The sequence below is a fragment of the Somniosus microcephalus genome, chromosome 6, assembly GCF_052327205.1.
Source record: "Somniosus microcephalus isolate GS21.2 chromosome 6, FLI_Smic_1.0, whole genome shotgun sequence".
In the NCBI taxonomy this organism is placed as follows: Eukaryota; Metazoa; Chordata; class Chondrichthyes; order Squaliformes; family Somniosidae; genus Somniosus; species Somniosus microcephalus.
The window spans coordinates 32,209,850-32,236,631 of record NC_140992.1 but is presented as its reverse complement, the minus strand read 5'-3'; the positions used below and the strand labels follow the sequence as shown (position 1 = coordinate 32,236,631).

At 46.6% G+C, this 26,782-nt stretch overlaps 1 protein-coding gene across 1 annotated transcript; it reads right to left on the bottom strand.

The window, feature by feature from the left end:
- LOC147115587 (collagen alpha-2(IV) chain-like) lies at positions 1-26,198 on the bottom strand. The gene is made up of 5 exons (XM_085989960.1): positions 26,041-26,198; positions 22,360-22,476; positions 17,761-17,949; positions 14,110-14,396; positions 1-5,890 (listed from the first exon to the last, which is right to left on the bottom strand). Exons 1-5 carry the CDS (start codon positions 26,135-26,137, stop codon positions 5,630-5,632), a joined length of 951 nt encoding a protein of 316 aa, XP_085846086.1. The 5' UTR covers positions 26,138-26,198; the 3' UTR covers positions 1-5,629.
- Positions 26,199-26,782: the final 584 nt, after the last annotated feature.

Here is a 26,782-nt window from a genome sequence, read left to right as displayed (position 1 = left end):
TTATATCCTGTTTCTGAACCAATGTGACATTTAATATGGACACTTGAAAGCAACAGAAAGACCGCGCATCATTTTGTGCACTTGTCCAATTGTGCTAAATACATGGTTCTGAATTAACAAAGCACCATAATAAGGAAGAAATCAGAGAATTTGCCATTTCTTTCACAGAAAACCTTTGATAAGTTCGGCATGCCAGTGTACTCTTGCTTTTGTCATTTGTCTCAGAATAAAGGCAGCAGAAAGTTTCTGTGCATATTGAAAGACAAATACAGTACTGTGAATTATTTTAGACATGCACTGAATAGCCTATAGTACGAAAGTGACTAAATGAACTGTACGATTCCCTGGCTGCTATGCTTCCCAGTCCAGGATTTTCCACCCACTTGTTTCAATGGGCAGAAAATCGCAGGCGGGGAACACAGAAGCAAAATAATCCAGCCCCTATTTATATCTGCGTCACCAGGTCTTATCACACTATTTGACATTAGGGGCTAAATCATGTATAAAATCTATACCTCCTGAATAAATATCCTGGCAACATAAAGGATCCCCCTTGGGCTTTTTGTTGGCACCTTAAGAATAACGTAAATTAAGTTTATCAACACTCACAGCACCTTAAATGAAGCCTGGTGAGGAAAAAGGTCAACATTTGATCATCTTCCACTAAATTGGCAGAGTTTACTGTTTTAATGTGTTTGGAATGTTTATTGTTATTGATACAGTGATATAGTTACAGTAACTTTTCACAGACCTATAGGGGGATTTTAATAGTAAAGAGTGTGTGAGTTTGGGTTCGGGAGGGTGTTTAAAATCGGTGAAACTGTCAGCGTGTCCAGAAGCCGGCTCCAACACGTCGACTTCCGGGTTTAACACAAGCGCATTTTGATGGGTGTGCGTAACCCCCACCCCAAAGAGGCGGGTCACTCCTTATAATATTTATATGAGGCAATTTGAACGAGATTTTCACCGGGATTTAAATTTAACAAGACATGCACGGGTTTCCCAGGCTTCCTGAAACGCACCATTGAAACGAAGGCGAGAAGACTGAACGGCAATTCGTGGGGCTCATTAAAAGTCAGGCAAACAGACATCAATAAATACTCAGTGCTCACGGCTGCTTCCTTACCCCCCACTGCGAAAGGATTTGTTGAGAGTGCTGGTGTTGAGAGGTTAGTTTGGACGAGGAGCAAGATGACCATCAGCAGCAGCAATAGCAACAGTCTGCTGTGGAGAGACCTGCAGGTGGTCGGCTGAGAGGGGAGCAGCAGAGGGGGGAGCAGCAGAGAGGGGAGCAGCAGAGGGATCAAGGTCACAGGAGGCACTACCCACGTAACAGGGTGTACAGGCAGAGGCTTAGCTCTCGTGACCTCTCAGAAGAGCAGTGCTTCCAGACGGTTGTCACGTCAGACATCTGCAGCCTCCTAGAAGAAGACCTGCTCCCTGCTGGACCTGGTGGCCACGCATTACCAGTGGTTGTCAAAGTGGCCACCGTCCTCAACTGTTTTGCCTCTGGATCCTTCCAGGACACTACCAGAGACATATCCAGGATCTCCCAGTCGGCTGCACACAAATGCATAAGGCACTTCACTGCTGGGTTGTTTGCCAGGGCCAGTAATTATGTCAACTTCGCCTGTGATGACGCCAGTCAGAATGGATGGCCGCTCTGGTTTGCATCTCTGGCTGGCTTCCCACAGGTGCAGGGCATCATCGACTGCACACACGTGGCAATCCGCGCACCTCCCAGGTCAACCAGGAGTATTCGTAAACCGCAAGGTCTTCCACTCGATCAATGTTCAGCTGGTGTGCAACCACAAGAAAAGATTTATGCAGGCGTGCACCAGTATCCCAGGGAGCTTCCCTGATGCTTTCATCCTACAACAGTCCAAGCTCCCCGACCTCTTTGGACCTGCACGCAGAATTAAGGGGTGGCAGCTAGGAGACATAGGATACCCCCTTCAAACTTGGCCGATGGCACTCATAACTAACCCCACCAATGAAGCCCCTCATAACTAACCCCAGGAGCAGTACAATGACAACTCAGAGGGTTATGAATCTTTGGAATTCTCTGCCCCAGAGGGCTGTGAATGCTGATTCTTTGAATATATTCGAGGCTGAGATAGATAGATTTTTGGACTCTAGGAGAATCAAGGGATATGGAGATCGGGCAGGAAAGTGGAGTTGAGGTCGATGATCAGCCATGATCGTATTGAATGGCGGAGCAGGCTCGAGGGGCCGTATGGCCTATTCCTGCTCTTATTTCTTATGTTCTTATATGATCACCAGATGTGTCATTGAGCAAGCCATGGGCCTGCTCAAGATGTGGTTCAGGTGCCTGGACAGATCTGGAGGCACCCTTTAGTACTCACCAGCAATGGTCTCCAGAATGGTCATGGTGTGCGGCGCTCAGCACAATATTGCACAGCAATGAGGATTGGAGCTGCAGGAGGAACAAGACGCTGAGCACACATCGTTTGCAGACAAATCCAATGGAGGATGAGGAGGAGGCAGAGGATGAAGATGGCTACCCAACGCAGCACCAGCCCCTCACATTGCTGCCTGGGATGTCAGGGATTCCCTTATATATGTAAGGTTCAGTTAGTCCCTACCACTGGACTGATGTAACAATCACACCCAATGGCCACTCTCTCCCCCTCCCTGCCAATCCCACTGACACAAAGCAGTCCGAGAACCAACCAACCACCCATTGGTCCCCGTCAATTCTTGTCTTCCTTTCATCAACAAGCAACTGAAAAGGCGAGTTGCCGCCCAACAACCAAGAATGGGCGACATGGGAAAGTGGTGCAAGGTAATAAATTTTATGTGATTCTATTAAACAATGGAAACTTAACAATATAGAACATTTTGTCAAACGCCCTTGTGCATACACTTGTTGAACTACAAAGCTTTACTCTTTCTTTTCCTACCGCTCCTACATGGTGCAACTCCTGTGGCTTCAGCAGAGGTAGAGACAGGCTGCTCAGATCCCTGTTCTGACAGTTGAGATGTTCTTGGTGTATGACCTCCGGGTACAGGAGCCCATGAGGGCCCCGCCAAAGACTGCTGCACCTGCACCTGTGCAGGGGCAGACTCGGCCATCGGGAGAGGAGGCAGCATATCGGGTACTGACTGGGGTGGGTTGGGGGGGGGGGCAATGGTGAGAAGTGGGAGCCCTTTGAGTGGAGTTCCCATTTCCATGTCCCCTTTCACCATTATCCTTCTCGTGCACCAGCCGCACTTAAGTGCTACCACTCTGCTGGAGAGCATCGTGGTGCAGATCAATGCTGTGCTGTAAGGCCAAGGCATCTGTTATCCTATTTAAATGTTGGCATTCAGAGTCTGCACGGCCGTGGTCAAGGCCTGCATTGACTTATTTGATTGCTGTGATTGAGGTTCCACGGAGTTGGCCAAGCTATCCATGGAAGACGACATCCTCACAACACCCTGTGACATCAACCCACTGATACCGGAGGCAGACTCCTCCATTGCCTCTGCAATCATGGACAGTGTGTGTGGAGGCCTGCCAGTAAATCATAGATTTTCTGCTGCCCCTCCTTTTCATCAATGGTCCCCCAGGGTACAGCATCAGTGTCCAGCTGAGCAGAACTTGGAGAGGGTTGCACCCTCCGATACGACCTCTCCACAGCCGCCCCTGCCACCACTGTTTGCTTGTGCTCACTTGTGAACTGTGTCACCAGGTGAAATCCCAACTAACTGCCGAGCTGGATCTACTGACGTGTGAGTATCTGCGCTGATGCATGGTAAGCATGAGTCCTGTGATGGTGCACCCTCAGAAGGAATCAGCTGCTCTGTGGACTCATTATCCAGGAGGTCCACTGACAGCTACTGCACACACGAAGGCCCTGACGGAGAGAAAAGACACGAATTAATGGCAAGGTAAGAATGTTGCAGCTTAGCATTATGAAGATGATCATATTTCACTCGCTGCTGAAATTAAGTCAACATGGCTGAGTGTTTTATGAAATATGAGTTGCTGATATTTAATTCCGTCACCAGGTAACTGGGAGGTCCCAGTCTCTCATTTCCCACGGTCAGGAGCGGTGAGATGCCACTGATCTCCAGTGCTTCCTCCACTGCAGCTGTCAACTGGGAAATCTGTGGAGGACCTTCCCCCAGTCCTCCTCCTCTCCCTAGTGTTCTGTGATCCCTGCTCCTGCAATGGGGCAAAGAACAGACCTATGAGTAATGGCATGTGTTCACCCAATGGATGCAGTGCATTTGGTGAGGGTGACTATCAGGGAGAGGCATCAAATTGCATAAGGATCAGGGGGAGTCTCAGTGGTGGATTGATAGATGCGCATGTGAGGAAATGCATAGAAAGAGAATGATGGGTGTGCTTACAAGGTAAGTGGGTGTGAGGAGTTATCTGATGGAGTAGGCTTGACAAGGCAGAGTGTGGGTGGGGGGGGTGGGGTGGGTGATGATGTGCACAACAGGATGTAGGTGAATGTGCAACTGTACTCACCTTTCCTGACCTGGTTAGGTCATTAAAGCACTTCCTGCAGTGAAGCCAGGAGCGTGGCACAATGCACCTGCTTCTGACCTCCTCGGCCACCTCCAGCTACACCTTCTTCATTGCAAGAGCAGGTTTCTTCCTCCCATTTCTAGGAAGAGTATCGCTCGCCTACTCGATGGTACGATAGCAAAATACTGCAGATGTTGGAAATCCGAAATAACAACAGAAAATGCTGGAAAAACTCAGCAGGTCAGGCAACATCCGTGGAGAGAAATTTGAGTTGACGTTTCGGGTTGAACCCTTCTTCAAAACTGGAAAGAAAAGAAAATAGATCGAAGGCAGGGCTGCGATCGGACGAAAGAAGTGAAAGAGACAAAAGAAGCAGAAGAGACAATAAAAGGTGGATCAAGGGACCAGCAGTGCATCAAGGGATGCGTCATTAAATCTTGGTGCAGTCCGTGACCATCCTGAATCCATTACAGCACTTCGCCCACACTTTGCTGCAATGTCTAACTCCTCCAAATTCCATCCTTGGATTAGCCCTTTGACTGCTCCAGTTGAGATCGCATCATGTGGGTCCGCACCGTGCCCGCGGTCATGCATTCAATGCCAAACCCAGAAGTAATATTATAATGTGGTGGCACCGTTGAAATACCACAAACCGACAAGCCGATACCTCTTCCAGGTTTTGGACTCGATATCGCACCCACTCTGCTCCGAACGCGCTTCAGAGCTACTATCGGGACCATTGGTATTAACAGTGATATAGTTACAATAACTTTTCACAGACCACTTTCAAATGCCTTGACTATGTAGTTTTTTTCTGTCATCTTAATTTTACAAGTTTGTGCTAAGACCAGGTGACAAAAATAATTCAGCTTTTTAAAAAATAATTTTACATATCTACATTTCATATAAAATTTAATCTCCATAGATTTTACTTTTTAATATATTGATTATCATAAGCATGCTAGTGCCAGTGTAAATTCCACATTCTCCTGACATACATTTTCTAATCAGTTGAAGTTGAAGGTGTACTTAGAGAGAGAAATTATATGAGCACCATTAACCATTAGGCCTGAATTGTTGTCTTCCCTTTGGTAAAAGGTCTTACCATATTCTTATCTTGTAGAATTCCAATGCAGCTGAAATTATTTATTTTTTCAAACAAACCTGACATCTACTAACTCTTTGCCTTTGTAATTGCTCTATTTTCAGAGTTTCTGATGGAGCAGATAGTTCAAACTGCTGGTTTGGTTGCACAGTTGTCAGCCAAAAGCTGTATTTATCAGTAAAGTAGTGGCAGGTGCCACGAGCCCCTTGGCACTCAATGAATGGCGTTGAACGGAAATCCTCCAAGCAACTCCCAGGCGACGTTAGAGACTGGCCTCCTCCTTCAGCACCCGCTCCTGTGTGCTGCAACAAGAAGGTACGATGTAAAACTCATAACTGGAAGTTAAATCTGTAACACTCCTAGTTTTATTTAATATTTTTAAATTCTAACCTTCGGTGCCATGCACCACTCCCTGAATAAGAAGCAAAAAGGTGAGCCAACACCTGTTTGCAGTCAAACGCTCTCTCCTGTGGGAAATTATATTAATCCACTTGGTGTGTGACAAAGACAATTAGCATAGATTGGGAAGTAAGTATACAGGATGAAGTTGCATCGACCAGAATTGCACCACTCCTGCTATTTTTCACCCAGCACCAAACGTAGCCTCTCTTCCATACATACCAAAGGCCTTGCTTAAAAAAAAAGTGTTGCTTTAGTCACAGGCTATCAATACTGCTACTTGGTTGATGTATCAGGAGGTGTCCTCGAGTGTTTTTGAAAACCACTCCTCCAGATTTCAGATGAGACGTTAAAACCGAGGCCCCTTCTGCCTCTCAGGTGGACGTAAAAGATCCCATGGCACTATTTTGAAGAGCAGGGGAGTTCTCCCCGGTGTCCTGGCCAATATTTATCCCTCAACCTACATCGCTGAAATGGATTATCTGGTCATTATCACATTAGCAAACTGGCTGGCACGTTTCCTACATTACAACAGGGACTACACTCCAAAAAGTACTTTTTGGAGCGTTCGCGATGCTCGGGACATCGTGAATAGCACGTTTACGGAGTTGGACACACCGCAGGTAGAGGTTGGACAGGAAGAAAGGGAATGGGTGACCAACAGGCAGAGTACTAGGCACAGGCAGGTAGTGCAGGGGTCCACTGTGGACATCCCCCTCTCAAACAGATACACCACTTTGAGTGCTGTTGGGGGGGGGTGGCCTATCAGAGGAAAGCAGCAGCAGCCAACTTCCTGGCACCAGGGGTGGCTCTGCTGCACAGCACGGGAGGAAAAAGAGGGGTAGAGCTATAGTAATAGGGGATTCTATTGTAAGGGGAATAGATAGGCGTTTCTGCGGCCGCAAACGAGACTCCAGGATGGTGTGTTGCCTCCCTGGTGCAAGGGTCAAGATGTCTCAGAGCGGCTGCAGAACATCTTGGAAGGGGAGGGTGAACAGCCAGTTGTCGTGGTGCATATAGGCACCAACGATATAGGTAAAAAGCGGGATGAGGTCCTAAAAGCGGAATATAGGGAGTTAGGAGTTAAATTAAAAAATAGGACCTCAAAGGTAGTAATCTCAGGATTGCTACCAGTGCCACGTGCTAATCAGAGTAGAAATAGAGGGATATTTCAGATGAATACGTGGCTAGAGGAATGGTGCGAGGGGGAGGGATTCAAGTTCCTGGGACATTGGAACCGGTTCTGGGGGAGGTGGGACCGGTTCAAACCGGACGGTTTGCACCTGGGCAGGGCTGGAACCGATGTCCTAAGGGGAGTGTTTGCTAGTGCTCTGGGGGAGGGTTTAAACTAAAATGGCAGGGGGATGGAAACCTGAGCAGGGAGACAGAGGAAAGGGAAACAAGGATAAAAACAAAAGATAGGAAGGAGAAATATAAAAGTGGCAGTCAGAGAAATCAACGGTTTAAATCAAACGTGGCCACAGTAAATAATAATTCTAATAGGTCTAAGAGCGTTAAAAAAACAAGCCTGAAGGCTTTGGCCTAGAAATTCAGTGGGCTGCGTCACCAGTTAGTGCCTAAAGAGGGCACTCAGTGGCTTTAGCGCCACTGGCCATGCCTCCCGCGATATTTAGCTGGGGCGCTAATGGTGGCGTTAGCCTGTTGCGCTGCGCCGCCACCGATGACGTCACTGGTGTGCGCAACACCCCGCTACCGCCCCGATCTCGATATTCGGTAGCGCCCGCCTCTGCAGCACCGTTCGCAAATCGCGCCCGGTTCACGGGGCCTACCTGTGGCAGCACTGGCGCAAATTAAGGTGGAGGTGCAGGGCGGCCATTTTTTCGGTGGCCGCCTGCCAGCACCTCCGTCCCCGGCCTCCTGATCTCCCCCCGCAGCAGTGCCGGCTGTTTTCCGAGAGCCCGGCACGTCTGCTCGGTGCTGGGCTCTTTTGCCAGCACTCGTGATCTCCGATCGCGCTGGTGCAGGCCCCCCCCCTTAAGAATAGGAGGGAGGCCTGCAGTACCACAGCGCGCCGTGCCGCAGCGTGTGGCGCTGCGGCACGTTGCGCTGTGATATTCAGTTTCAGCGCCCTAAGAGGGACGCGGAGCGCCTCGAGACTCGCCCCGTGTCCCTCTTGGGGCGTTCAAGCTGAATTTCCGGCGGTCGCAACTGCTCCGATCGCTGCGCTAATTCCGGCGCCCAGGCGAGCTTGGTGCCCCGTTTGCGGCCCCACCGAATTTCTCCCCCTTTGTGTCTTAATGCGAGGAGCATTCGTAATAAGGTGGATGAATTGGCTGCGCAAATAGAGGTAAACAAATAAGATTTGGTTGGGATTATGGAAACGTGGCTCAAGGATGGCCAAGGCTGGGAACTCAACATCCAGGGGTATTCGATATTCAGGAAAGATAGGCAAAAAGGAAAGGGAGGAGGGGTAGCATTACTGGTTAAAGAGGGGATTAACACAATTGTAAGGAAGGATATTAGCTCTGATGATGTGGAATCTGTATGGGTAGAATTGAGAAATACTAAGGGGCAGAAAACGTTAGTGGGAGTGGTATATAGACCTCCAAACAGTAAGGCGGAGGTTGGGGATGGCATTAAAAGGGAAATTAAAGAAGCGTGCAGTAAGGGCAGAGCAGTCATCATGGGTAACTTTAATCTACATATAGATTGGGCTAACCAAATTAGTAACAATACTGTGGAGGAGGAATTCCTGGAGTGTTTACGGGATGATTTCCTGGACCAATATGTCGAGGAACCAACCAGAGATCAGGCCATCTTACACTGGGTATTATGTAATGAGAAAGGATTAATTAGCAATCTTGTTGCACGAGGCCCCTTGGGTCGGAGCGATCATAATATGATCGAATTCTTCATTAAGATGGAGAATGAAGGAGTTGACTCAGAGACTAGGGTCCTAAATTTAAATAAAGGAAACTACGATGGTCTGAGGAGCGAGTTGGGTAGGATTGATTGGGGAATGTCACTCAAAGGGTTGATGGTGCATAGGCAATGACAAACATTCAAAGACCGAATGGATGAACTACAGAATTTGTTCATCCCAGTTTGGCATAACAATAAATCAAAAAAGGTGACTCAACCGTGGCTAACAAGGGAAATTAGGGATAGCATAAGATCCAAGGAGAGGACACATAAATTGGCCAGAAAAAACAATAATCCTGAGGATTGGGAGCAGTTTAGGATTCAACAAAGGAGGACAAAGGGATTAATTAAGAAGGGGAAAATAGAATATGAGAGTAAGCTTGCACGGAACATAAAAACTGACTGTAAAAGCTTTTATAGATATGTGAAGAGAAAAAGATTGGTGAAGTCAAGTGTAGGTCCCTTGCAGTCAGAATCAGGGGAATTTATAATGGGGAACAAAGAAATGGCAGACCAACTAAATACATATTTTGGTTCTGTCTTCACAAAGGAGGACACAAATAACCTCCGAGAGATGCCGGGGAACATAGGGTCTGATGAAAGGGTGGAACTGAAAGAAATCAGTATTTGTAGGGAAATGGTGTTAGGAAAATTGATGGGACTGAAGGCCGATAAATCCCCAGGGCCTGATAATCTACATCACAGGGTACTTAAGGAAGTGGCCCTAGAAATAGTAGATGCATTGCTGGTCATCTTCCAGAACTCGATAGACTCTGGATCAGTACCCATGGATTGGAGGGTAGCTAATGTTACCCCACTATTCAAAAAAGGTGGTAGAGAAAAAGCGGGGAATTATAGGCCGGTAAGCCTGACATCGGTAGTGGGGAAAATGCTAGAGTCCATTATAAAAGATGTAATAGCAGAACACTTGGAAAACAGTGACAGGATCGGGCAAAGTCAACATGGATTTACAAAAGGTAAATCATGCTTGACTAATCTACTGGAATTTTTTGAGGATGTAACTGGTAGAATAGATAAGGGAGAACCAGTGGATGTGGTGTATTTGGACTTTCAGAAGGCTTTCGATAAGGTCCCGCATAAGAGATTAGCGTGTAAAATTAAGGCACATGGGATTGGGGGCAAGGTATCAACTTGGATAGAGAACTGGTTGGCAGACAGGAAACAAAGAGTTGGAATAAACGGGTCTTTTTCCGAGTGGCAGGCAGTGACTAGTGGGGCACCGCAGGGATCGGTCCTAGGACCCCAGCTACTCACAATGGCTCAGAAATTCGGGTCTCCGCGGGTGAGTACGCACGGGGTACTCACCCGTAGACCCAATGGAAGTGCCAGTTTCCTGCATGTACTGCGCATGCGTGGGAAACCGGCACTTCCGTTCCCCTGAAAGAAGGGGTTCAGAGTTCGAACGCGTGCGCAGGAGAGGCTGCGCATGTGCATCGAACTTACGTTTTTTTTTTACAGGTTTTCCCGGGAGGGTAAGTCTCCAGAAGTTACACATTTAAAAAGCAGGCGTAAGGCCTGCTTTTTACAAAGTAAGTGGTGAATTAATTAAAATTAAAACATTTTTTAAACAAGTTTATTATTTTTAAATACTTTAAAGCAAGGTAAGTATATTTTTAGCCGTTAGAAAATAAAATGATTTTTTCAAAAATTTAAATTATTGTTTAAAATAGTTATTTCATGTAATTTATAGTTTATTTAAAAAATGTGATCTTTTAAAAAATTTATTTGAAGATTTAGTGACATTTTGGGGCCCGTAGTATTTATAAGTTTTGACAGCTCTTCCTGTCAAACTTATGAATGGCGCATTCCCTGCTCCGATTGGCTCCCCATGGCCCACGTGATCCCAGGGGAGGCATCGAACTAACTGCGCCCCTGGGATACGCAAGCACTGCGCGCCGGCAGCGGGAGCAGGCCCAGGATCGGAATTCCACGGTGGCCCACATCTCAACGGCCGGCGCGTAAGGTAAGTGCAGGTCGGGGGCTTGCACCCGCGCGAAGCCCCCGACCCAAATTTCTGGGCCAATATATATTAATGATCTAGACAAGAGAAGTAGATGTAATATCTCCAAGTTTGCAGACGACACAAAGCTGGGTGGGCGTGTGTGCTGTGAGGAGGATGCCGAGAAACTCCAGTATGATTTGGATAGGTTTGGTGATTGGGCAGATGCATGGCAGATGCAGTATAATGTGGATAAATGCGAGGTTATCCACTTTGGTGGCAAAAACAGGAAGGCAGATTATTAACTGAACAGCAATAGATTGGGAGAAGGGGAAGTGCAACGAGACCTGGGTGTCCTTGTGCACCAGTCGCTGAAGGTAAGCATGCAGGTGCAGCAGGTGGTTAAGAAGGCAAATGGTGTGTTGGCCTTCGTAGCGAGAGGGTTCGAGTACAGGAACAAGGATGTGTTGCTGCAGTTGTACAGGGCCTTGGTGAGACCACACCTTGAGTATTGTGTGCAGTTTTGGTTGCCTTATCTGAGGAAGGATGTTCTTGCCATGGAGGGAGTGCAGCGAAGATTCACCAGACTGATACCTAGGATGGCAGGAATGACATACGAGGAGAGATTGGGTCGATTGGGCTTATACTGGCTGGGGTTTAGAAGAATGAGAGGGGATCTCATTGAAACTTTTAAAATTCTAACAGGACTAGACAGACTAGATGCAGGAAGGATGTTCCCGATGGCGGGGGAGTCCAGAACCAGGGGTCACAGTCTAAGGGTAAGGGGTAAGCCATTTAAGATAGAGATGAGGAGGAATTTCTTCACCCAGAGAGTGGTGAACCTGTGGAATTCTCTACCACAGAAGGCAGTAGAGGCCAATTCATTAAATATATTCAAGAAGGAGTTAGATATATTTCTTAAGGCTAAAGGGATCAAGGGATATGGGGAGAAGGCAGGGACAGGGTACTGAGTTTGGATGATCAGCCATGATCTCATTGAATGGCGGAGTAGGCTCGAGGGGCCGAATGGCCAACTCCTGCTCCTATCTTCTATGTTTCTATGTTTCTATGTAATTGTACAGGGCCTTGGTGAGACCATACCTGGAGTACTGTGCACAGTTCTGGTCTCCTTATCTGAGGAAGGATATACTTGCCTTGGAGGCGATGCAATGAAGGTTCACTAGATTGATTCCTGGGATGAGAGGGCTGTCCTATGATGAGAGATTGTGTAGAATAGGCCTATATTCTCTGGAGTTTAGAAGAATGGGAGGTGATCTCATTGAAACATATAAGATTCTGAAGGGGATTGACAGGGTAGATGCCGAGAGGTTGTTTTCCCTGGCTGGAATGTCTAGAACTAGGAGGCATAGTCTCAGGATAAGGGGTAGACCATTTAAGACCGAGATGAGAAGGAATTTCTTCACTCAGAGGGCTGTGAATGCTGAGCAGTGACAGGATCGGATAAAGTCAACATGGATTTACAAAAGGTAAATCGTGCTTGAGTAATCTACTGGAATTTTTTGAGGATGTAACTGGTAAAAAAATAGGGGAGAACCAGTGGATGTGGTGTATTTGGACTTTCAGAAGGCTTTCGATAAGGTCCCACATAAGAGATTAGCGTGCAAAATTAAGGCACATGGGATTGGGGGCAAGTTATTGACTTGGATAAAGAACTGGTTGGCAGACAGAAAGCAAAGAGTTGGAATAAACGGGTCATTTTCTGCGTGGCAGGCAGTGACTAGTGGGGTACCGCAAGGATCGGTCCTAGGACCCCAGCTGTTCACAATATATATTAATGATCTGGACGAGGGAATTGGATGTAACATCTCCAAATTTGCAGACGACACAAAGCTGGGTGGGAGGGTATGCTGTGAGGAGGATGTCGTGAATCTCCAGCCGATTTGGACAGGTTGGATGATTGGGCAGAAACATGGCAAATGCACTATAATGTGGATAAATGTGAGGTTATCCACTTTGGTGGCAAAAACAGGAAGGCAGATTATTATTTGAATGGCAATAGATTGGGAGAAGGGGAAGTGCAAAGAGACCTGGGTGTTCTTGTGCACCAGTCGCTGAAGGTAAGCATGCAGGTGCAGCAGGCGGTTAAGAAGGCAAATGGTATGTTGGTCTTCGTAGCGAGAGGGTTCGAGTACAGGAACAAGGATGTCTTGCTGCAGTTGTACAGGGCCTTGATGAGACCGCACCTTGAGTATTGTGTGCAGTTTTGGTCGCCTTATCTGAGGAAGGACGTGCTTGCCATGGAAGGAGTGCAGCGAAGATTCACCAGGCTGATACCTGGGATGGCAGGAATGACGTATGAGGAGAGATTGTGTCAATTGGGCTTATACTCACTGGAGTTTAGAAGATTGAGAGGGGATCTCATCGAAACCTATTAAATTCTGTCAGGCTTGGACAGACTAGATGCAGGAAGGATGTTTCCGATGGCCGGGGAGTCCAGAACCAGGGGTCATAGTCTAAGGATAAGGGGTAAGCCATTTAGGACTGAAATGAGGAGGAATTTCTTCACCCAGAGAGTGGTGAACCTGTGGAATTCTCTGCCACAGCGGGCGGTGGAGGCCAGTTCATTAAATATATTCAAGAAGGAGTTGGATATATTTCTTAAGGCTAAAGGGATCAAGGGATATGGGGAGAAAGCAGGGACAGGGTACTGAATTTGGATGATCAGCCATGATCGCATTGAATGGCGGAGCAGGCTCGAGGGGCCGAATGGCCTACTCCTGCTCCTATCTTCTATGTTTCTTTGTTTCATTGGCTGTAAAGCTCACCACCACCTTCTCAAGGGCAATTAGGGATGGGCAATAAATGTTGGCCTTGCCAGCGACGCCCACATCCCAGGAACGAATATAAAAAAAAGGCGCTTTGGGACGTCCGGTGGTCATGAAAGGCGCTACATAAACGCAAGTCTTTCTTTTTTTCTTCCAGATCAGTTTTCACTGTCCCTCAGATTACCTGGCCCATATTGGCAAAATTCACTCCTTGGGCGGACGTTCCCGTTCCAGTGTCACTTGAGACTGGTTTTGGAACTCATGCTTTGTAATCAAGTCTTCAATTCTTTAGCTTTGTAGGGACGTGACAGATCACTGGATCTATTATTTTACTGCATAGTTACATGTAATTTTCTGTTGCCACTGATAATTATTCATATTACAAAGGTAATACACCATGTGATAAATTTAAAGCTAATACGTTCCATTTTGGTTTTATAATGATGTGTATAAATGTATCTTAAGTGGACAACCTATTAAAAATTCAGCTTACCATCAAAAAAGAATATCCAGCCCAAAGGCTGATCCATCCTGATGGGCAAGGAGGGATGGTCTGATCCTGGCTGTGGACAGCCACTGCGACAGAAGGTGCCTCGCAGACAGAACACCTGCTGATGTAAGGTTCTATCTCATGTTCGATGAGTGGCATCATGGGGATAGGTGCGGTGGTAGACAGCCAATAGGATTTGTCATTTCTAGTGGCGTAGTGACAAACTTCATCAATGCTGCAATATGCAAATGGCATAGTACTGAACATTGGCAGACAAGAGCCAGCTAGACCTGGGAGAACAGCAAGATTGCAGTAATGGTTATCAATAACTATCTGACAACATGATCAGAAATAACAGAATAAAATATCTCGAGAGCCATGCCATTTAGATGAATTGCTGTCAAAACACAAACTCAGCCAGTTTTTCTCTTGTACACCAAGCACAGCAATGCTACTCCTGGGCACAGCCCTCCACTTTCTGTCCAGAGACAGCACCAAGCACACATTCCCATTTGTGTCGTAGACCATGAGGAGGCTTTCCTGCCAAGCTGCAGCTACCTCAGTCTATGAGTAACAATCCCATGTTGTGTCCAAAGTGGCAATTTCTTTCCTGAGTAGTAATGCCACAGAATTAATACTAATGTAAAATCAGAAGTCTCCAAACCATACAGATGAGGAAGGGTCGAGATTCAAACCACGCTCTGTTTTCAGTCAGCTGATTTGGGGCAACAAGAGGTGAACTGCATTGAGTTGCAGTACCCCAGGGTGAGAAAGGGAAAATGGCCACAAGTGAAGCTCCTGATTATACAGGGACCTCGGCTGAAGCACCAGTGTGTGGATGTTGGGTGAGGATGGATTGGGCTAGGCTGTGATGTGCTCAATAGTTGGGTAGCCTGCCTGCACCCACTGTCAGGCTCAGACTTGGCACTTGGCCAAGGCACTGGAGGGTGATTGCTGCCTAGTGAACAGTATCCAATTGAGGAAATTAGGAGAACGAGGAGAGTGGAAAAATTACAAGGAAAAAATGTAAAATCAGAAAGTTTTATGCTATGGCGTGACACTGCTGAGCCTGGTTTCCAACGTAAACCCTATTGCCACTGTCTGGCGTACATAGGAGGTGTAAACTCAGTGAGTTATGAAGTCTTTGCCAACAAACTCTACCACCTAGTTCTCAAAGCACTTACAGCAGTATGCTTCATGGCTTAAACAAAATGCTGTGCAGATGGTCATCTATTAGTATAACCTGTCTTGTGGACTATCTAACCAGACTGCTGCATATTATTTCTCAATTTATTATCTGTTCACGCACACGGAATGCAATCACAAAAGAGATTTTTCCCAACATTTTTAATATAGAAAGCATGTTATTTTGAATTGAAATCCCTTATTATTGGGCTACTCAGGCAGTGGTGGTGGGGTTTGCAGGGCTTGAGATGGTTATAGAAGTAGGGAGGTGCGAGGCCATGAAGAAATTTAAACATGAGGATGAGAATTTTAAATTTCAGGCATTGAAAGACCAGCGAGAACAGGAGTGATGGGCGAGTGGGACTTGGTGTGGGATAAGTCACGGATAGTCGAGCTTTGGATGAGCTGAAGTTTATGGAGGGTGTAGGATTGGAGGCCGGTCAGGAAAGTATTGAATGGTCAAGTCTAAAGGTATGAATGAAGTAGGGGCGGAGGCAGACAATATTATGGAGGCGGAAGTAGACGGTCTTTGTGGTAGAGAGGACAGAGGGTCAGAAGTTCAGCTCGGAGTCAAATAGGATGTTAAGGTTGCGAAAATTGTCGCTCAGCCTGAGACACTAGCTGGGGGGTAGGGGTGGGGTGATGGAATCAGTGGCAAGGGTATGGAGTTTGTGATGTGGGCCACAAGACAATAGCATTGGCCTTCCCTACATTACAACAGTGACTACACTACAAAAGTACTTCATTGGCAGTAAAGTGCTTTGGGACATAATGAGGTTGTGAAAGGCGCTCTATAAATGCAAGTCAGTCTTTCTTTTCTCAATGTTTAGCTGGAGGAAATTATGCCTCATTCAAGACTGGATGTCAAGCAAGCAGTCTGACAGCATTGAGACTGGAGGGGCCGAGAGAGATAGTGCAGGATGTTGTCAGCATTCATTGACCATCTGGTAAATCTAAACTTGCTTTCTAAAAAACTGATACATAGGGAAAATTCCTCACAAACATTATGTGGAAATGAAAGAGGCGGTTTCCCCCAGATAGTTTAGGTGCTAAAGAGGCTCCGAGGTGGCCAAGGTGAGGTCTTGAGCTGCAATGCCAGTTTAGTCCATGATTAGCCAAAGACACCACCTTGGTAAAGGAGTAGAAGTGCACGCTAGGAACGGCTGCCTGGAGGATCGATAAAGGCCTGATTGATAATTAAATTGCCCGATAGCGCCCATTAAAGAGGCGGCACGGCATTTTGGTGGCTGGCGCTTCAACATCCTCTCTGAACCGTGGTCAGCTGAACAGGAGTAAACAAGTCATTGCTGAGGATTTCTAGCGTTACTTAAAGGCATGCTCAGCTTTCACTGTTCACTTGCTGCTGGAGGTTTCAAGAGGACTTTTGAAACATATCAACAATTATTCTGGAAATTCTCTGAGGACTTCTCCTAAAGAGAGTAAGTGCTGTGCGACTCCACCTTATTGGAGACCTTATAGTAGTCATCAGGAGAAAGGGAGTGGTTGGTCATTGGCATCTTGCTAGGGGTCCCCCTAGATCTGCAGGAGTAATGAGAGGAGGACATGAGGCCAGGCAGAGCAGCACCAGCTGCTGCAGGAGAGAGGGAGAGGACAGCGAGGTGGACTCCTTAACCTCTGGAGAGGGTGCAGAGAAGATTTACAAGGATGATACCTGAAATGCGAGGGTATACATATCAGGAAAGGATGAACAGGCTGGGTCTCTTTTTGCTTGAAAAAAGGCTGAGGGGTGACCTAATAGAGGTCTTTAAAATTATGAAAGGTTTTGATAGAGTGGATACAGAGAGAATGTTTCCACTTGTGGGGAAGAGCATAACTAGAGGCCATCAATATAAGATAGTCACCAAAAAATCAAATAGGGAATTCAGAAGAAACGTCTTTACCCAGAGAGTGGTGAGAATGTGGAACTTGCGACCACAGAGAGTGGTTGAAGTGAATAGTATAGATGCATTTAATGGGAGGCTGGATAGTGCCACATCTGAGAAACTGTGCACCCTCTCCCTCGGTCCCTGAGCCATCCTGTGTCAGACAGCCCACTCCACACCTTCAGTGGGAGTGAGTATGTGGAGCCTGCATATACCGCTCCAGAAAATTGCTTCTAATCAGTGCTCGAGTCCTAAACCTGCAGGTGTCCGTTTTAGCGCCTTCAGGCAAGTTCAAATCATGGTAATCAGCAATTCGCCCCAAAATTGGATGCTAAAACCAGGCATTCAAACAGGTGTGTCTTATTAGCACAGCACCTACTTAGCGCCTGGTTTCACCCTTTCACCAAAATAACCCCCAAAGTGTTTGGTGCATCACTTTAAATTGGCAACTTTGTGGCCATTATCATTCTGAATAAAATTGAGATGATGTACACTGCAAAGGACACAGCTGAGAAACCGTAAGACACAAAATAGGAAAGTATGGAATATTATCATATATATAAGATTATGCATTGTCTGTACTTACCAATATCTTGATTGTGAGACTTTTCTTGGCCCTCCAGATAAAGCAAACTGTATCCTTGCCACAAGCTAAGCATGTTTTGAGGACATGTGGGTATCTTCTGTGACTGACTATGCACCACAATCAAGAACCCAGCAGAGAATGGAGGACATATGCCTGGATTTCCTAATGGTCCTTGTTGTCCAGGAGGGCCTGAATTAAAGGACAAAGTTACATTATAGCTTTAATAAAGCAATGGCAACTGTAAGTCATCCAACGTCCAAACTAATCAAAAATGGACAAATTGTAATAAATTTGTTGGACTCGTATTTATATTGGTTCAGATTTTGAAACTACTTTGGAGCTGATCCCTGAGGAATTCCACCTTCCTTTAGTAACACATGCTATCATAGAACCTGTAGCGGTAAATCTTCTTATAGTTGTGCTGGTGTTACACGAGATTAGGGCCACGTTATAGGGCCAATTCAGCAGCCCCATTGGCCAGGATAACAGCAGCACGACTGACATGGAGGACACAAAGAACTGGGAGAGCAGGCCCTACACCAATTTCTTTCTGGGCTACAATTCAGCATTCTTCCATATTGAGTGAGTTGAAATGTTAGATCCATTTCATGCTTCAGCCTCACTAAGGCCCCAGACTTGATGTAAAAGTGTTTAAATTACACCTCGCACAATTCTATAGTGTTTGCACCACGTGTGCACTTTTCCCCATCTGTGCCCATTTGGGATAGGATCAGAGAATGCTCCACAGATGAAGGAGCTCTTAAATTGCTCTTGTTGTAATGCTTACAGTACCTTGTTAGCCCAGTGCTGGTTTTCTTTTATACTTTTTTTTCCATATTCTCAAATTTCTATCAATAATTTTGCACCCCAAATTTTTTTTCCAGGCATTTTAATTTTTAGTTGCAGGTGTTGGGGGCTTCTTTCACTTTGCTCAGTGCACAGGGGGTTTAACTTGCATGTTTAAATCGTGTTCATGAGCTGGTCTTGCAACATCATGATAATGCTGCAAGCATTTATGCTACCAACTTTCTGGTGGGTGTTATAAATCTCATCATTCAAGAAACTACTTGTGAAATAACGCTGGACGGCCAGCTGGTGGCGTCGTCCAAGGAGTATAAATACTCGGACGTCTGCCCCAGCTTTTCAGGGACATTTTGTAAGACAAGGAACTAGTGAAGTACAACTAGACCTCCATGTTCTGAAACAATTAAAGCCTTGCTTTCTGCTCAAACCAAGTGCGTAGTGAGTTTTATTACGTCAGTGGATATGTTTGCTTCCTGACTGTCCAGACATTATGTAGGGTTACTCTGTTTTTTGGGGATATTCAGAAGTGGAAGAGGAAGGGGGAAATGATAGTCGTAGGCAACCTCTGTCTCCAATGTTAAAATTAGGAACAAGACCATTGGTGCATTGATAGTAACACAATCCAATGCTGACCACCTGAAGTTTAAATGGATGTAAGGCCCCTGAAATTTTTGAGGGTCAGTGAAAGTTTGATGGAGAAGAACCCTCATCTGCCTGCAGCACTCATCGTAGATCCCATCCCAGGAACAGAGTTATTTGCATTGCCGGGGTGGGTGTATCAAATGCATCTGCCTAAATCTACCAACTGATCACCTGGGCTGGAGCGCTTCAGCTATGAAGAGAGACTGGACAGGCTGGGGTTGTTTTCCTTAGAGCAGAGAAGGCTGAGGGGGGACCTGATTGAGGTGTACAAAATTATGAGGGGCATAGATAGGGTAGATAGAAAGGAACTTTTCCCCTTCGTAGATGGGTCAATAACCAGGGGGCATAGTTTCAAGGTAAGGAGCAGGAGGTTTAATGGGGATTTGGGGAAAAACTTTTTCACCCAGAGGGTGGTTGGAATCTGGAACTCACTGCCTGAAAGGGTGTTAGAGGCAGAAACCCTCACAACATTCAAGAAGCATTTAGATGAGCACTTGAAACGCCATAGCATACAAGGCTACGGACCAAGTGCTGGAAAATGGGATTAGAATAGACAGGTCTTGATGGCCAGCGCGGACATGATGAGCCGAAGGGCCTCTTTCTGTGCTGTATAACTCTATGACTATGATCTCAGGGTGGCACCCAGACATTCTGACAGGAGGACCCCAAGACCCTGCCTGGACAAGCTGCCAGCGAATTTATTTTTTGCTTCCATCGGAGAAATTTTCAGACATTTGGCAGTAAACAGCCTTTCTGTCCCATCTCCAATGTATTTATAGCTAATAAATGAAAATGTTCAAAGAAAATGATAAAAACATTCAAATGTTTTGAGAACCGCTGAGGACCCAGATAGTCCCCAAGACAACGGTTCTTACGCCAGCTCTCAGCGGGTTTGGTTGAGCCCTTTTAAGGATGGAATAAACGGAATTTCCCAGGGAAGTCCAGGAACTCCCATGACACGTCTAGGGTCGCCAGCCCTCCAGAACTGTCCTGGAGTCTCCAGGAATTAAAGATTAATCTCCTGGACACTTCCGTGAGCACCTTAGGAGGATAATCATAGGGGGTATTAAAAAATTTTTGAATTTTTATCATTTTCTTTGAACACTTTGCAACTCCAAGCATGTATACACTTTGGACACAGTTTTAAGGCTTTGGGCAAGAGATACAGGGGGGATGTGAGGAAATACTTTTTTACGCAGCGAGTGTTGATGACCTGGAACTCGCTGCCGACGGAAGTGGTGGAAGCGGAGACACTCAATGTTTTCAAGGGGAGGCTAGATAGGCACTTGAGGGAAATAAACTTGTAGATCTACGGGGATAGAGCGGGGGAATGGGACTGACTGGATTGCTCCACAGAGAGCCGGCATGGACTCGATGGGCCGAATGGCCTCCTTCTGTACCGTTATGACTATGGGGTAAAAATTTTTAGCGCCCCATAAAAGTTAGTGCCCCCGCGGCCGATTTTCCCAGGTAGTGCCCCGAGAGGGAGGAGGGGCGCTACTGGAAGCGCCACGTATCCCTCTTGGGGCGCTGCGAGACAATATCGTGGCGCTACTTGCCGCAGTACTGCAGGCCTTCCTCCCCTTATTAAAGGGGAAGGGCCTGGCGCAACGCCTCCCGGCGCCCAGCTGGGCCACCAGGGATCGGGAGTGCCGGCAAACGAGCCCGGCACTCAAGAGGAGTGCCGGGCTCACGGAGAGCAGCCGGCACCCCGTGGGGGGGGGGGGGGGAGCTTCACGGGGGGGCCGGGGACAGCAACGGGGGCAGGTGCTGGCAGGCAGCCAGCAACAAAAATGGCCGCCCACCACCTCCCCTTTAACTAGCGCTGCCCCGACTGCAGGTAGGCCCCCCTGACCCCGGCGGACATAGCGTCTGGCGGTATGTCAATGGGGGGGCGCCACCCAATATTACAGCCGGGGCGCGAGCGGGGTGCTGCGCACGGCGATGACGTCAACGCTGGCGGCGCAGAGCCACTAATCCCCCACTGAATTTCGCGGGAAGCGTTAGCGGCGCCGCGTTTAGGCACTAGTTGATTTGCGCCCACTTAAGGCGCTAACGGGAGGCGCAAATCAACCGAATTAAGCCTCCTATGACTTTCATTTATTTGTTATAAATATATTGGAGATGGGGAAAAAAGGGTGTTTGACTGGACGGGGCAGTTGGGGGAAGGAGATCATGTGGTGAAAGCTCCAGGGATACGTTGAACCAGTGTTGGCGACCCCAGACACACCCCATCGACGTAGGGTGGACGGATGTAAGATCAGCCCATGGCCTTCCCCAGTGGAATTTAAAGGAGCAGTGTAAACGGGGCAAAACCCTGGCATAACTGGATTTTTATCCAAGTTCTTCACACTCCCCCCTCACCATCTTCCTACCACCTGCAACCACCCCCCACCATGAATGGAAATCGTCCTTCCTGCTCTCCCAGAGCCCAAGAATTTTGGAGTCAAACCCTGTTCCACAAGAAGACAGCAAGCAAGATTTCATAGAAACATAGAAGATCGGAGCAGGAGTAGGCCATTCGGCCCCTCGAGCCTGTTCCGCCATTCAATGAGATCATGGCTGATCATCCAAACTCAGTACCCTGCCCCTGCCTTCTCCCCATATCCCTTGATCCCTTTAGCCTTAAGAAATATATCTAACTCCTTCTTGAATATATTTAATGAATTGGCCTCAACTGCCTTCAGTGGTAGAGAATTCCACAGGTTCACCACTCTCTGGGTGAAGAAATTCCTCCTCATCTCTGTCCTAAATGGCTTACCCCTTATCCTTAGACTGTGACCCCTGGTTCTGGACTCCCCGACCATCGGGAACATCCTTCCTGCATCTAGTCTGTCTAGTCCTGTTAGAATTTTATAAGTTTCAATGAGATCCCCTCTCATTCTTCTAAACTCCAGCGAGTATAAGCCCAATCGACCCAATCTCTCCTCATACGTCATTCCTGCCATCCCAGGTATCAGTCTGGTGAATCTTCGTTGCACTTTCACCAGAATTTCTGGGGGGGGGCGAAATTTATAGCAAGAAAGCGTAAGTCAGATCTTAGTGCGACGAATACATTTAAACTCGGTATAAATCAGGAAGTTTTTTTAATAAAATGATTCCAGATTTTCTGTTGAAAAAAATAAGCAGTTGAACCATAAGATTTTTTCTCACCTTGATCTCCGGTGATTCCTCGCAGCCCAGGTTTGCCGAGGTTTCCTCGTGGCCCAAGGGGTCCAGGTGCACCATCAGCGCCTGTCCATCCAGGTTCCCCTTTTAATCCTTTGAGTCCTGTAGATGTGCAGAAAAGTGAACGCTTATACATTTGTCCAGGTTTGTTGGAATATAATTAATCTACATTAGTAATTGAAATGGCTTTTTCAGCTTTTAATTTTGAGAAGAAATATACTGCGAGATGTCAGTGTTTATTTAAGGAAAAAAAAGTAAGAATTTAATTGAAAATCAGTGGGAATAAAATACCTTACTGGGTCAAAAATTAAGCATAATATGAGTGTTCATTCATAGTGCATCCTGTGTGTGTGTTTGTACGTGTGTGTGTGTGTGTGTGTGTGTGTGTGTGTGTATGTGTATGCAAAAGGCAAATATATCCCAGTAGGATTCCTTAACTTAATATGAATGCAAAACAGAAACAGAAGGGACGGTATTTGGAAAGCCAGAAGCAGCTTTTAAAAATTCATTCATGGGATATTGGCGTCGCTGGCGAGGCCAGCTTTTATTGCCCTTGAGAAGGTGGTGAGCCGCCTTCTTGAACCGCTGTAGTCCGTGTGGTGAAGGTACTCCCACAGTGCTGTTAGGGAGGGACTTCCAGGATTTTGACCCAGCGACGATCAAGGAACAGTGATATATTTCCAATTCAGGATGGTGTGTGACTTAGAGGGGAACTTGGAGGTGGTGGTGTTCCCATGCACCTGCTGCCCTTGTCTCTCTAGGTAATAGAGGTGGCAGGTTTAGAAGGTGCTGTCTAAAAAGCCTTGGTGAATTGCTGCCACTTATGCCTGAATGTTGCTGTCCAGGTCTCGCTTCATGCAGGCACGGGCTGCTTCATTATCTGAGGAGTTGCGAATGGAACTGAAAACTATGAAAACATCAACGAACAACCCTCCTTCTGACCCTACGATGGATGGAAGGCCATTGATGAAACAGCTGAAGATGGTTGGGCCTAGGACACTGCCCTGAGGAGCTCCTGCAGCGATGTCCTGGGGCTGAGATGATTGACCTCCAACAACCACCACCAATGTTTCCTATTATTTTTTTGTGTCCGCGGTCCCTTTAACTGGCTGCGCAGCCCATTCAAATTTTCGCGCATGCGTGGTTTTCTTCCATATAAAAGCCGGTGACTGACGTGCGGCCGCGCAGCTTAGCGGGAACATTGACCACAACCATCTTCCTTTGTGCTAGGTATGACCTCAGCTCGTGGTGAGCTTTCCCCCTGATTCCCAGCTTATTTAGTTCAAATGTAGATAAAACAAGTGGGAATAAAATGGATTTTTAGTTGGAGGATAAGGAAATGGCAAAAGCATCAGAAAAACTAATGGTCTGAGAGGAAAATGAAAAGAATTGCCCTGAAAACCCTTTGGCTGCAATCCTGGCAGTTTGGCCTGGATGTTGTCCATCAGTACCATTCAATGCGGACCCTGTCGGGATGTGTAAGGTTAGTTGCAGGATGCCTCATTTGCACAGGGTTGGTGGGCACCCTGAGCACAAAGGGATTATCTCAGTTGTTCCGTTTGCTCCACGCTGCCAAAAGCCTTGGGGTGGTTGCCCAGCCTCCCTCCCCACTCCCCCACCTCAGTCACCTGTGTAAAAGTGCCAGGGTGGTAATCCTTTAAAATTAAAAGAAAAAACCCTGCCTGATCTTTGAGGCTCGAGGCTGCTTGCCTGGCCTGGACACACCACCCTCCCCTTGTGCGACCCATTTGTGCCCTTCTGGAATCTGGTAAACCTCATCTCATTCGTCACAACAGCCTCCAGTGTTACACAGGGGCCAGGGAAATGGGAACTCCCAGCACAGAGAGCCCTGGCCCCCAGAACCAGCCCTCATGTCCCCTCCACGTAACTGGCATTGTAAGGGCTAACAAGTCCGAGTGGGAATTCCGAATTAAGGTTGGGATCCGGCACAGCCTTTTTGCAAGCTGCCCCACCTGATTTTCAGAGTTATGGCAGGGGTCTGGAGCAATAGCCATAGGAATTCAGCCCGTATAAATTTATAAATAGGTAAAAACTGAAAACACAGAGCTCAAATTAAGTGAAAGGTAAATGAGCCCATGAATGGAAAGTCCTTCCATTTGTTTGATAACAGATCAGCATTCAATTCCCCAGCATACCTGAGTTAAGCTGCTTTTATATTGGCATCGGTGGGGTGTTTGCACCATTTTTGTTTTATTGGGTCTTCCTTAACACAGGCCCTTACCAATCCATCAGGGCTTCAGTAACCAGCAGCAAAGACATCCCATTCAAACCAATACAAAAGCAGCTTTCATTTCCCATGCAACAGGAGCCAATAAAAAAGATTACCTGCGGGAAAAAATATTACTTCTTGCGCCTGTCACTTTCAAAGATTAATTATATTTTATTTTTAAGCAATTTTTTTTGCGATGTGACAGTCATGAGGAATGGAAACATGTTTCCTTTTTGCACCCAGTACCAAGTGCTCCCAGGTCGGGTATGGCATTGGTTCGCTGCAGAGTAAACCTCCTTCTGCCCTGCCAGCAAGTTGCCTTAACCCCAACCCCCAGAGCACCAGTTTGACATTTCCAGTAGTCGGGTGGTGGAAAGAGGGAGCAAGTCATTTAGCCTTGGCTCGGTGGTAGCACTCTCGCCTCAGAGTCAGAGAGGGTTGTGGGTTCAAGTCCCACTCCAGGTTACACATGTATTGCTTACTACGCCTCCTGTTGTGCAGTCTCACCCCAGAGACTTCTAGGCTGACACTCCAGTGCAGTGCTGAGGGAGTGCTGCACTGTCAAAGGTGCCGTCTTTTGGATGTAACGTTAAACCGAGACCCCGACTGCCCTCTCAAGTGGACGTAAAAGATTCCATGGTATATTTTGAAGAAGAGCAGAGGAGTTCTCCCTGAAGTTCTGGCAAATATTTATCCCTCAACCAACATCACTAAAACAGATTATCTGGTCATTATCACATTGCTGTTTGAGGGAGCTTGCTGTGCACAAATTGGCTGCCGCATTTCCTACATTATAACCGCGGCTACACTTCAAAAGTACTTCATTGGCTGTAAAGTGCTTTGGGACTTCCTGAGGTCATGAAAGGCGCTATATAAATGCAAGTCTTTTTTTTCTGTTCACATGTATCTCCCAGCTGCTGATTATGGAGCTTTTTTAAAATGAAAACAGACAAAAAATGTTTATGCAATACTCAGCTTATAAAGCTACACTCCCAGTAATATAATAAGTTATCAAGTACATGGTGCCATAAACACTGCATATTTACTGAAATATTTCTTTAGATAGCGCAACATAAACTTAAAAACTGGATTTTCCAAAATGAAGGAAAACACCATGTAATAATATAGTGATATTTCTATCTTAACCCATTCTTTGCTTATATCTATTCTGCTTGGTTGCACCTTCTGACCTGCTCTGCTTTAATTGATTCTGCTTGAAATTTTCTCAGAACGTTTTAGTCAGTCATAGGTTAGCCGCCTGCTACCCTTCAGGAAACATCCAAATGGTTACACGGTATTGCTTACTACACCTTCTGTTGTGTAATGCCATCGATACACCTGACCTAATGCAAGATTGGTACCATCACCATCTCATAGAGGACATTGCCCAACACACGGAACTCACATACAGTGCGTACTTCAAAAGCAGGCAATACCTGGAGGGCCACGTGGACCAGAATATCCCATTGTTTCTACTGGTCCTGGAGGACCTGGGAGTCCTGGTGACCCCGGATCTCCTTTATAGTGACTCATATCCACGTCCCCGACATCAGAAATAATTGAACCAGGCGAGCCTACAACTCAACCAACAAACAAGTCATTAATTAAAGACATCCTGACTCAAAATGTAAAATAAAACAATTCAAGAATTTATTTGTAATATGTGTTAACAGAAACTGTCTGAGGAGCCCCAAAAATAGGAACTTGCAACACAAAAGTAAATGGCCACTCACACCTTTAAGAATCTAGGTCCTGAAGGCCAGAGCAGGAAGGCACAGCTGCACTGGTTTCAAAGACTAAAGAAATGAGTAAGTCAAAAGGATTGTGGAATTTGTCATGCAACCAATTCATATAATTGTTTACAATTCGGAGGGGCAATTTTAACCTAATCTGCCCGTCAGGGATCCCACGGGATCGGGTGTGACATGAATCAACTGAGCGGCTTGCGGGTGGCGCTGTCCAGGGAGAGTATAAATACTCAGGCACGGGGCCAGCTTGCGCAGGACATTCTTTAACAGGAACTAGTGAAGGACACAACTAGACCTCCATGTTGAAAAACAGTTGATTAAAGCTTTGTTTAACGCTTAGACCAAGTGCCTAGTAGTTTTCTTACGTCAGGGTGGACGGTTGGTTTTACATCCCAGCCCAATTGGGTTTTGCATTGAAGTCGATGGAGAG

Bases quoted from the DNA above. Each gene is read 5' to 3' on its own strand.
- LOC147115587 (XM_085989960.1), bottom strand. From the start codon at position 26,137: ATGAGTCACTATAAAGGAGATCCGGGGTCACCAGGACTCCCAGGTCCT. The intron at 22,477-26,040 runs GTATTGCCTGCT...GCACATCTACAG, and splicing joins TGGTCCACGTGGCCCTCCAG to GACTCAAAGGATTAAAAGGG. The intron at 17,950-22,359 runs GTGAGAAAAAAT...CCTTTAATTCAG, and splicing joins AGGAATCACCGGAGATCAAG to GCCCTCCTGGACAACAAGGA.